Raw genomic sequence first — 12874 nt, forward strand, 5'->3', positions numbered from 1 at the left:
CTACAGCTTGGATTACTCTTCTCTGTACAGCGCAGGCTGGGTGACTCAGGTCTCCACCTCTCTTTAGACTCACAGCCTCCGCACAGAAATGTAAATGCTGCTGTTAACTCCGTATGGGCTGCGGCACCCAAAACTGCTATTGCTGGTTTGTAAGTAAATCAGTATGTTGGCCAACTACCTTCACCCAGTCTGGACTGGGTAACCTGGTTTCATAATACAAAGCAATCTATGGTCACGCTGGCCTCAGGTCCTTGTCCTCCTGCCACTGCTTGCTGCCATCCTGAAAACTTTCCACTTCTTCATTTTTCAGGTGGATGCGTTCTCTGACCTCGTTTGCCATGTCAGGCACAGCTCGGTGGGCAGAGCTGAGACGCTGCCATTCTGCAATGCCAGAAGCTAGCTACAGGTGGGGAAGGGAGGGAGGATTTTAAGACATCATCAAACTGGTGCCTTGCAGCATTTATTGCAGTTATTAACTATATTTTTTAATTAACCATTAGGTGGTATAAAAGGCAATCATCAAGCATACGCATACACATTTCCTTTTCAGTCTGTGATCTCTGGTAAGCTACCAGCGCCTACAGAGAATACATATGACATGTTAATGACCCAGATTAAAAAATAATAATAAGTTACACTGCCTGGATATGTTTACAAGATCAGGTTACTGCTCCCCTCCCTGTAATTATCACGGGCAACTCTGGAGCTGCTGGATCACTCCTTCTTACCGAAGAGCACTTTTGAACTATCATTTTAAGTAAACAACGTTGATAATAATGGGTATTAATGCTGACTACTTCAAATTAATGGTCTAAGAGCGCAAGAACAGAATCGTCTTAAAAAGACAAAAAGCAATGAGAAACATTTCACTATAAAAAGCAATCAATGACACCTTGAAAAGACTGAGAAGGTAATCAAGAAAATGTTTTACTCCACCTCTATTAATATAAAGAAGTTTGATAATTAGAAATATAGAACCATAATCTCTGTGGTATTTAAACTGTGAAGTGCTTGTTCCCTTAGGTGAATGAACATTAGGCCCTTAACTGATCTGCTTAATTCAGGAAAACATCCAACAGCAGGACAACAAACTTTCTAGACAAAAGAGATTGTTTTTTGTGAACCATGCAGCAAAATATTTGTACTCTAGGATATTTTTTTTTTTAAATAAATTTTTTAAAAAATAAATTTAAAAAAAATATATTCCCTGAAAGAAGCGTTATGTTAGAAATAAATACCGCCTCGGGAATCTCCTTATTGCCTGCTTCTGTTTCAATATACAGACTTCTGCTCTTTACCACATCGGAGACATTGGGAATAGAAACAGAAATAGCAGTGGGGGTCAAAATCATTTCAGTCAGTTAAAGACTACTTAGCCATAGCTTTGGAATCTTTAATATTCTTGTCTGAATAATTTTGCTCTTCCCCAAACTGAAGAATGCATACTACTGCTACTAAACCTACAGACTTCATCTCTCACACAAAAATCAGACCTTGCACTTGCTTTATATTACTAAGGAAAGCAAAATCAACTTCCTCTCCAAGATGCAGAAAAAAGAAAGCTTATAAACATTCCCCCAAAAGGAAGGGCTGCTGCATAACCTTTTGACCTGTAACAAGGCATCCTCCACTATTGTTGACGTGAAAAAAGAAGTAACAAAAAACATTTTGTCTTTTCCATACCAGAAAGGACAAAATTGTTAGAAAGGGCACACATCACATATTCACAAAGACCAAAATCACAACTTCTAAAACCGTGTCTGAGCTTCTATCAGCTAGTAAAAACCAGGATGCTGACCATCTGAATTAGGATAATTGACAGATACAAGGTGCTTCCTACAAAAACTGACATTTAATTACAACATACTGAATCTGAAAGATGTCATGATAAATGAAGCAGTTGGAACACATTAATTATGATGAATTAGGATGTTATTTTAAAAGTTACATTTATTTTGCCTTTAATTTGATGTAGCAATTCCATAGGACCTTTGTTTGACAGCATGTTACTTCCCAAGGTACTTGAGGTAAGAGGATTCATCTCTCAATCTTCATCAGCCTAACAGTAAAGGTGTATAATCCAAGCCAGAGCCTAGGACAACCCTGTAGGACACTCTCTATGCATTTAAGGGAAAAGAGAGATGCTAATCTCAACAGCAGGCTATTAACCAGTCTCTAATTTAGACAAATAAAGTATACGATACTGAAACAAATGGCTACAGAGATTTAATCCTGCACTCTTTCATAAGGGTCCTGAACCTGGGCCAGGACAAACCCCGGCATCAATACAGGCTGAGGGATGAAGGGATTGAGAGCAGCCCTGAGGAGAAGGACTTGTGGGTACTGGTGGATGAGAATCTCAACATGGGCAGGCAATGTGCGCTTGCAGTCTAGAAAGCCAATAGTATCCTGGGCTGCATCAAAAGAAGCATGGCCAGCAGGGCGAGGGAGGTGATTCTCCCCCTCTACTCTGCTCTCGTGAGACCCTACTTGGAGTACGGTGTCCTGGAGCCCTCAACACAGGGAAGACATGGACCTGTTGGAGCAGGTCCAGAGGAGGGCCACAGAGATGATCAGAGGGCTGGAGCACCTCTCCTATGAGGACAGGTTGAGAGAGTTGGGGCTGTTCAGCCTGGAGAAGAGAAGGCTCTGTGGAGACCGTAAAGCAGCCTTCCAGTACTTAAAGGGAGGACTACAGGAAACAAACTGGCTAGGGACAAACTTTTTAGCAGGGCCTGTTGCAACAGAACAAGGGGTAATGGCTTTAAACTAGAAGAGGGAAGATTTAGACTAGATATAAGGAAGAAATTTTTTACAATGAAGGTGGTGAAACAGTGGAACAGGTTGCACAGAGAGGTGGTAGAAGTCCCATCCCTGGAAAAGTTCATGGTCAGGTTGGACAGGGCTCTGAGACGTCCCTGCTCATTGCAAGGGTTTTTTGACTAGATGACCTCTAAAGGTCCCTTCCAACCCAAACTATTCTATGATACCATGTACTGAACACACACCAGATAACTGACAGAACACATGCACTTCTAATCAGTGTGATATTTCATTTGCAACGTAAGCTAAAGCTAAACAAAGACCCTTAGCCAAACTGTAGAACAGAAAACTTATTTTCCACTCCTTCAGGCTGCGTGTAATTGTAGACATCGGCAAAGATTTAGCCTACAGGTAAAATAGTTTTTATAAGGTTTCTCTCTGTTCCGTCGTTTGAGACACTTACCTTGCCTTTCTGATGCAAAGGTTCAATAGTTAAGTTGTCAGTGCCAATGTCCACAATCATCCCCATCTGAAACCCATCAGTTGGGTGTGGAGCCCATACGGGCTTCCCGTCCTCCATTGTGGGATCTATCCAGTATTTCCTGTAAGAAAAAAAAAAATTAAACAAAAAAAAAATTGTATACAAATTTAGTAAGCTATCAGGATTCACTATACAGACTTTAGTTTACTTTACTATGTTTATTCCTACTATTGAAGTGGCCGGCCTGTCAGGACAAGATTCTTCCAGCCTTTCTCCAACCTGCGACACTTGTCTTACAAAGGACACCCTCAGACTTGAGTATGAAGAAGATTCAAAAACAGATCAACTGGGGGGGAGTGGGGTCCACAGATGGCTCCCTGCAGATCTTTCCCCAATATCCCTAACTTGTGAACCAAAAAGTGGGTCTATCTCAAGATCAAAACAGAAATACAAGACAAATTCAAAGCCAAGACTATACTAGGACCACGTATGTACACATTGTGTATACAGACGTATAGAAACACATATATTTTTACGTGCATGCAGTGGGTCGTATGACTAAAGGATACCTGTCTGTACGTGATTTGGTGTGCAAATACTTGAATTTCTGCAATGGGCGCATGTCGAGGCATGTGAGCAGAAATCCAGTTTCTTGTCATTTGAGACGAATGATTGTGCCCATTCTTTTTGCATGGCCTGGCATATGGCCTTTAAATAACCCACAAATATATTTGGTCCCAACTGATTTGTCATACAGCCTCTGAGAGACTGACCTCTCATACTGTAATATTACAACTCAAGGAACATCAACCTTACTTTCTATAAAAATATGATGTGAAAATTATTTCAGAGGACTCTATGATGCACAAGTGAAACAGATGCAAAGGCCAAGACATTCAAACCTTCGGCTCCCCAAGTTATGGAGCTAAATAAGCTCCCAATTAAAAGGAGTATTTGATTGCATGCAATGCTCATTGAACTAACCAGGAAAGCTGCCAGGACTGGCACACTCTGAATGGCTAATGGTGCCATTTTAAATATGCTGAATTAGTTGCCTTTTTTTTTTTTAAAAACAAAAACCAAAAAACAAACTGCTTTATAATCCTTACCCTAATAAGAATAAGGAGTCCCCACAGCTTGAAAGGCTCACTTCTCCTGGCTGTTTCTTACTCCCCTCCAGAACTCATTCACATACTGAACTGACATGTTTTAGTGATTCCAAAATTTGTAAAAAGTATCTCATATCATCAAGGTGTAACTTGCCCCTCTCAGTATGAAGGAAACAAGCCTGCCAAGCAGCAAAGAAAAGACTGGCAGCAAACTCCAAGAGTCTGTAAGCTAGGAAACATGTCCCACATTTTTCTTTTCCCACATCTGAAGGAAAAAGGAGCTCCAAAATTTCTCACAACCAGGGAAGGCTGCAGGCACTTTTGCCATAAGGAGCAACAAGGAAAAAGCATCATCGGCCCACCAGAAACTTGTACAGCCATGAGCAGGAAAGGACACTCTTATCCCACAGAGGACCTGTCAGGACATGCTGCACATGACCTGCTTTTTGCTGCCTCCAAGGACTTTAGAAAGGTTTGAAGAGAAAGAAAAGGCTTGCTTTGACCACTTTGAGAATGCTGCTGGTCTTAGTATCTTACTTGTCAAGAAATAACACAATTTTGATGTTAACTTTCATGTGAAATGATAGAAGACAAAAAGTAATTCTAAAGCAAAGACTCGGAAAGCAATGTCAAATATTTTTTAAATGAAGTAGCGTTCTGAAGAGACCTTGAAAAAACTAGCTATAGAGTCCTTAATTTAGTGCTGATGCCTGGTTTTGTGTTTAAATTTACTCAGATTTTCTTTCCCCATGAATGCAGTTAGGGATGTAGGAAGCTCATGAAGATTATAACAAATAGTTCCAGTATATTCTACTCACGCAATTCACACTATTTAAAACATTATATTTAATACAGGAAAAGTTGTGGTTTATTTTTCCCTCATAAATGGAGCATATTAACTTCTTTTAACTACTCATAGTACGTTTATGTTCTAAAACCTCAAGTATCACATTCACTTCTGTTTACTTCAAACCTCTTTGCCGCATCCATGAACTCTACAAAACACCATCATCTCCATCATGTGTTGCCAGCACTGTATGACAAATCCTGTAAAACAACATCTGTATTCACTCACAATTGGCTGTTGGCCATTTTTTCTTTACTTTAGGATATTGTAAATCAGACCTAGCATACACCACAGTTTTATGGATTTTTTTATTTTTTTTCTTTCTAGCCAGATCTGACCTCTGAGTACAACTGCCATCGCAGGCACAGTTGCTAAACAGCTGAGTTTATTTCTGGATATAACCAGGCCTTCATTTCTTCACAAGCCTATCATTTGCTTTTAAAATGCTAGTTCAAATTAGTACTTAACTGATACACCACACAACCACTAAAAACAAGGCTCTTTTTTACATCCCAAGTAGCACAGCCAGGGCTCTGGATGTAACCATGTCGCACAAGAAACAAACTCCAAAATTACTGTCAAAATTTCTGCCAAAAGTTAGAATCCAGCCTCCCCAGTTAGCATCCGGAGGCTTCTGCTTCGCTCACTGAGATGGGCTTTTGCATTCTTGTGTATTCTTAAGCCTACTTCATGCTTTATTAATAAAGTACGACAGAGGAGCGTCACAAGCTAAAAAAATCCTCCTGAAGGACAGAGTGGTGATTGAATTCAGCCACCACCAGGAAATGCATGTTTAAGAAAAATACCTGAGGCTTTGCAAGCGTCTAAGAAGCCATTGGGTGAAAGCATCTAAATGCGAGTGTAGTAGCTATTCACGGAACAATTACTTCTAATAAATACAGTCTTCCGCGTGAGAAGTGACACAAACCCAGTTGTAACATTTTGGTTTTGGCACCACTCCATCTCTGTCAGCTGGGACTCTTGACAGGCAGCACATTAAAATTGGATACCGAAACTTATCAGGTCATACCTGCTCTATTATCTACCCTTCCATCTGATGTATAGGCTGTCGCCCTTGGGACAGATGCATGAAATCTATTCCCGAACCTGCTCTTGAATAGCCGGTCTCCAGCCCAGTGTATTAAGGGAACAGAAACAAAAAAAAAAAATCCAAAGTTCAACTACGTGATGTAAGTCACTTAGAAAAAGAAAAGAACACTTTTTTAAACATGAAACTATGCTTTACTGATTAAAACATACAAATCACAGAGTACAAACTGGGAAAAATATAGATTTGGATGCAGAACCTTCAAATTGTATTTTCCCCGCAAAAATAGAGCCCCAGTCTGGTTACAGCCCACTCACTAATAACAAACTTTTTTTTCCCCATGGGCATTCACCTACATCCAACCTTCACGCAGCCAACTCCACTACACTGTTGAAAAAGCACACTGTTTCTGAAAACTATCAAAGCCAAAAGACTCATATCCAGCCTAACAGTGCTAAGGCAACACATTTGAGAGCAACACCAAACACAAGGAGTCACCTGAATGATGCTTCCAAACAAAGGCGGCCAAAATGAGCTATCTTCCACATTTGTATTTGTATATATGTACTCAACGTATATTAAAAGATTAAAGTAGTTGATTATAAGTTGCTAGGTCATTTTGGTCTCCACAATTAAGGCTTTTTCCAAGACGAAGGAGAGAATTCACAAAGGTTATGCTTATAACTGGGAAGCCAACCACCCTTTTCTCTTTCTACAGTCAGCAGGAAATGAGACCAGGAACTCCATACTGGAGTCTGTCTCTCTGTTGAGCAGGACAGTAATGAAACAAGCCTTTCTCTGAAGTTGGTAAACTTAACAGCTACTCCTTCAAATGTCACATTTTATATTTTCATAATTGGCAAGCAGTAATAGACCTTGCTTTAATTACCAGTAATAGGATTCAACACATTTATCACTGGCTGAACACTAGTAGCCAGCAGTTCAAACAACTTGCAAGACAAAACTATACTGCACTCCCCAGATTAAAACAGCAAGAAAAACACCTGCCAAGTCTTATTTAACTTCTGCACTATTATTCCCTCTTTTGGAGAATGTTTAATAATATTGTCTCTCACAAAAATTATCTACATAACACATTGAGCATATGAAACAACTAAGAATTGCTCAGTTGAAAGTCATCACATTATCATCCCACTCACGTTTACTGAAATATTATTGATTTTTAAAAGAATGCAATACAACTACATCTTGCTTTTGTAAAGTATTCAAAAGGAAATCAAACACTACCACTTGGTGAAAGAATTCTAGGAAGGCAAAATATAGCAATGCAATTTTAAACTTGTTGCCAGAGCCCAGAGGTAGGTATTTGCATGATCTGATCCTATTTACTATCCTATGAACAGTTTACTGTACCAAGGCACTGTACCGATTGCTGAATTAACTAATTAAAAGAAATGAAAAATTAAACTTCATTAAACAACTGACAATATCTCATTAGGTTGGCTACATCTACGGGAAATAAAATAGTTAGAATAGGTATAGTATCAAATTATCACAGTAAAAGTAGAATTACTTATTATTTTATTTTCATTTTTTTATATTAAAAAAACCCTACTGTGTTTAAGAGATGCTCAAAATTCTGCAGGGTACACAGAGCACATGAGAGTTCTTCGGGAAAGGTCCTGTGAACATACGGGACAGGCCAGATAGAGGAAAACACTGATAGATAGTGGTAGCTTACTGTCAGTCAAGTTATTCTTCCAACCCTAGCCCATTGTTTAACTGAAACTTCCACAAATCAAAGCTTAGGCAGCATTCAGCACTCTACTGCAGCTGATATAATATTTCAAAGGAACTGCAGATATAGCACGCACTTGGGTTTTTTTGAGCTAAATACAATTAGTCATATCTGCATACTGATATGATACTGAAAATCAACCCCCCTTAAATTTTTATTCCTTATTTACTTTTTCAATTTACTATAAAATTTCTCTGCACTAACACACCCTAGTTTAGCCATACCAACCTGCAGTTTTTTCATACCTACTTAAGATAACATCAGCAAGGTAACTGTATCAAGCGGAGACTTCTGCCAACCCAGAAAAGGAGAAAATGGGCTAGAATGCAGCACAGCACAAAGGTATCTTCAAAAACAATTTGCCTCGAAAATGGTAATGCTGACTTGTTAATCACCAATACATTTTGCAGATGCACACAAGTAAAACAAAGAGTAATAGTTCACACATCTGAGAATTACTAGATACTAGACTAGAACGTCTTTCAAAGCTACACGATCTGACTGCTGAACACAATTTGAGCACAACAGCTGATGAAATTATTCTCATGGCATGCTCATTTTCTTGCATGTATCGACATGTTTTCAATACTGAGCAGCTAGAAACTGATTTTTGTATTTGTATTCACTTTGTATTTAGCAGTCACCTAGGAAATACCTACTCTGTGTGTACTACTCAAAACATTTAAATAAAAAAAAAATACAAGCCAATCCCTCATGCTTAAAGCAGAAGAGAAATCTAGTTTTATTTTCTCCACACTAAATGTAGCAATTCCCAATTACTAAAAAAACCGTTACGGAGCTTGGTAAAGCAAGCCTGCAATGCTCCGTATCATTTCTCAAACACCTTCTCCTGGAATATCCATGCTCGGAAGAACAAATTTTAAGGAGCAGAAGAAGGGGTGTAGTAGGAAAAGGATTAGCAAGAGACCTGTACAGCTTGCTGTAAACCATCTCACCTTCCTGTATCTTAATTTCTGCTTGAGCCAATTCACCCCAGCTAGGCTCCTGGCTTTGCTCCCTGCTCCTGCCTCTTCCCCTCCTGGCCACCTTGAGAAATACTGATCCAGGGCAGGAGATGGTCTGAGTAAGAACGACCTCTGAAAAAACACACAATTACTTTGCAAATATTTAAATGGCTGTCGCATCCAAATAAGCTCCTAAAAAACTCAGTTTTAACTCAATTAATGGTAAGAAGTTTCCTTCACAGGAACTGAATGTTTCATGTTTATCACTATTCTGAAAATAAGGTGTCACACGCATTGAGCTGTGGGCAGGAACTCTTCCAGTTTTGAAAAACATTTGTTTCATGCTTTTTAAAATCAATTATTACTTTTGTTATGTATATGCACCTTTCACAGAACAAAAATGTAGCCCACTTAAAAAGGATGAGATTATTAAAAAAGTTCCTATCGAAGCTTTTGTAAGAAGCTTATCTAACGTAATTCATACTTTAACTGACAGACTTCTTAACAGGCTGAGTTTCTTTCCGCTGTGTTGACTAAGTGCCAAGAGCCTCAGTACTGCCTACGAAACAAAAACAGATACTTCCTGACCAAGAAAATCTGCCATTGAAGGTTCCAGCGAAGCTCCCAGAAAGCCAAAGGAAGGAGGGTTTGGGCAATCACAACAAACACACCAACTCTGGGTACGGCAGCAGAAGCGAGTCCGTAAGAGGGTCTGGAGACAAAAAAGGACCACTCATTGCACACCAGCAGAGGAGAGACAACAAACACTGCAAATCCCCACTCTCACAAACTGTGTTGTGTGAGAAGATGATAAGGAATGGAGAAGTCGGAAGGTCAAAAGAGACTGAGCAAAAGAAGATGGCAACGCACATTTTATTTTACATTACCCAACAGACTGATACTGGCTCACGTTAAATCCTGAGGTAATCATGACTGTGTTTGCACCTGATGGGATGTACTTCCATGAAGAATGACAAGGGCATATATGAAGGGAAAAAAGAAAAGCTAATTTCTATAAACCCAAAAGGATAAATTGAAGGGAAGAAGCAGCTTCCATCTGTCATCAATACCAACAGATTTAGCTCTCAGCAAGCTGTAATACGGAAATATGCACTTAGACCTTCAAGAGCAAAAGCACTCATCTTGTATAAAGCTTTGTTTATCAAGCCTAAAAAAAAAAAAAAAAAAAAAAAAAAAAAAGAGTAGTTCTAGCTTCAAGAATTTCAAATCTACTAAAAGGCAACATCTCACTTTTACTAAGCCTAACCAAAACCACCAGCTGCAAAAACCTCAGCGGAAAGTTTTCCCATCTGCCAACAATGGGGCTGCGGGAGACAGTGCTTTGGGAAAGCTGACCAGTGAACTCTGCCCAACACAGCTTACCGGTTTTTTTGGAAATGCACCCCTCACCAGAACCCGGGAGCACCAAAGATCTTTGTGGCACCTGATGTCACTACTTCCCCCACGTGCGACCGTGCCCACCATTGCTCCCCATGGCCAGTACTGGCTGGATCTGTTGAGACATGGCTTAAGCAGTAGCATCCTATGGCAGTAACAGTTCAAAATGAGACCAAAACAAATATTAATAATAAAAAAACTAAATACCATGAAAGCTAGCCTGAAACTGCTCTTATTGCAACTAAGTAGTGCTTTTATTGCAATGTAGTTCTAGTTCGTTTCTTAATAAAATTCTAGCTAGTCATAAAATTCTGTCAAACTTTAGTACCAATTCTTTTTAGCCAGTATTTGTCCAACTGCAACTGCTGTTATACAAGACCAAGATGAATTCTGTACAACTCTAAGCTTGTAAAATTCTAACCACAGAGGTTGTGGTCTTTCAACTACGACATTGAGAAGTTAAACTTGATTCATATTAGGATGAATCAAGGTCTGATGATTTTCCCTGTAACTCCTGCTCTTCTGCCAGCTTTTTAAGCTAACGTTCTCTCAAGAACATTGTTCCTATTTTAGTTCCCACTAACAAAATGCAGAGTTTCTGTCCCAATTCTTGCTAATTACAATAACTCGAGTGGAGCTCCTTGATGAACCAAGGAAGAGGTATGCTGAAGGGATCTGCACAAGCATTTTCGACCAACAGTAATACCTAAACCAGTAACAGCAATAAGCAGAAAGTGGAAAAGAAACGAAACCCAAAAATCAAATTTCACCAAGACAAAAAAAAAAAGCTGAAGTTAGAATTAAAGAAAGAACTCCTCAGTTATGGTCTGGACTCTACTTTAGAAGCTTTACTAAACAAAAAGAAGACCAGAAAAACAGATATGGCTAAGAGCTAGAATCTGAAAGAGGTTGTTCAAACCAACCAAGCTCTTTCAGACTGTGCAAGTCAGTCCCAGTGAAACCAGCGCGCAGGGAGAGGGGAAGAGAGGAAGTACAAGACAGAACTCAGCAAACAGATAAAGGCATCAAAGCAAAATCAAAGGCGTCTTAAGTCGTCTCATGATAAAGTATAAAGGACACATAAGAGCAGACAGGCTCGCTTTCTTGCGGATCTATCTGGAGTAGTCTAAGCTAACGAGGTGCACTCTAGAGTTAACTACCCCCTATAACTGAGAGACCACACTGTGTGGCCACTGGTAGCAGTGCCCAAGCACATTAGCTTAAATCATATTCAACAAAGAGCCCCAACAAGGGCCAGTAACTTCAAACCCCTTCAGCTGGCACTTCAACGGTATATTCATTTAAACCCTCGTGTGCCACATTTTCCAATTGTAAACATCAGAAAAAACAAATACTTCTTGAGGACTGACGATGACTCTCTCTAAGCTCAGGAAGTTTAAATTCTCCTCCAGTTATGTCATTTTCCAGCCTTCCCCACCCATTCATCTTCTACATCTCATACTCTCCTATTGCCAATAATTAGAGTGCCCCGTTTCCCCACCCAACGCACCCTGTTGCCAAGCTATTGCTTGTTTTCAGGTGACCTAATACAAGAACTGATGTGTTTATTCTCTTTTAAGACTATGCATCCACTGGTTTTTCCTTTGAGGTCTGTATACAAGATAAAACAAAAGCTACCAATCGGCCTCAAGTCTGCCAAATGCAAGGGACCTCAGCTCCAGCACAAAAAGTAGAAAATCAGATAACGCAAGTGAAAAAAAATAGTAAGACAAGAAAATCCTTTCTTTTATTCCCAAATACTTAAAGGAAATGCTATCACTTATCATAAATATTGGTTTGGTATTTAAATATCTGGTCATTAGCTTACAAAATCTGAATTGAAGAAGCTGTACATTATGATAAGTAATCAGGACCCCAGAATTTTAATCCTTTGTACACCATCATAAATGCCAGCTAAAAGCACATCTTGGTGTAACCAGCAGGGACTTGTACCAGTTAAAGCAAGTTATTGCATTTCACATCAGCTTTTGCCAGGCTGACTCAAGAAGAGGCCAAGGCAGACTGAATCCCAGTAATTTAGTTTAACTCTCATGAACGCAGATTAACCCAATAAAGTTCATCCCCTCACAAGAAAATCAGAGGCATATTCCTAACCCCCAATTTGGAGGGGGGGGGAGGGCAAGAGGGGAACAAACCAAAACCAAACCAAAGACCCAAAACACCACAGCAAAAAATTTTGAGTGCTTTTGGATTTTTGTTGATTCACCAGCAACTCAAGAACTCTCCACAACTAATTTTTCAGAAAAATACTTGAAGAAGAAAGCCTACATTAACTAGTGACAACACCATACATTTTGTACTTTTGGATGTGTCATGCTCAGCCCCTGAAGTTCAGGTAACCCTACAATTCCAACAGAGAAAGTTAAGAGCTGAATCAACCTTAAACCTATCAGTAACTTTGTTCTCCCTGGCAGCACTCCTGAATGCTTTAGAAATACCCTGGGGACTCCCAGGGTGTAACCAATTCAGAACTCCGGCCCCTT

At 39.6% G+C, this 12874-nt stretch overlaps 1 protein-coding gene across 4 annotated transcripts in view; it reads right to left on the minus strand.

The window, feature by feature from the left end:
• The window catches only part of MYO6 (myosin VI), a 115994-nt gene that overhangs the window by 81743 nt on the left and 21377 nt on the right, over window positions 1–12874 (minus strand). For all 4 annotated transcript variants that reach the window (XM_054194098.1, XM_054194100.1, XM_054194099.1 and 1 more), the window contains exon 2: window positions 3227–3365. In XM_054194098.1, the coding sequence (XP_054050073.1) occupies window positions 3227–3343 (117 nt within the window). In that variant the 5' untranslated portion in view covers window positions 3344–3365. The remainder of the gene's footprint in view (window positions 1–3226; window positions 3366–12874) is intronic.

Source organism: Rissa tridactyla, chromosome 3, assembly GCF_028500815.1.
Source record: "Rissa tridactyla isolate bRisTri1 chromosome 3, bRisTri1.patW.cur.20221130, whole genome shotgun sequence".
NCBI lineage: Eukaryota > Metazoa > Chordata > Aves > Charadriiformes > Laridae > Rissa > Rissa tridactyla.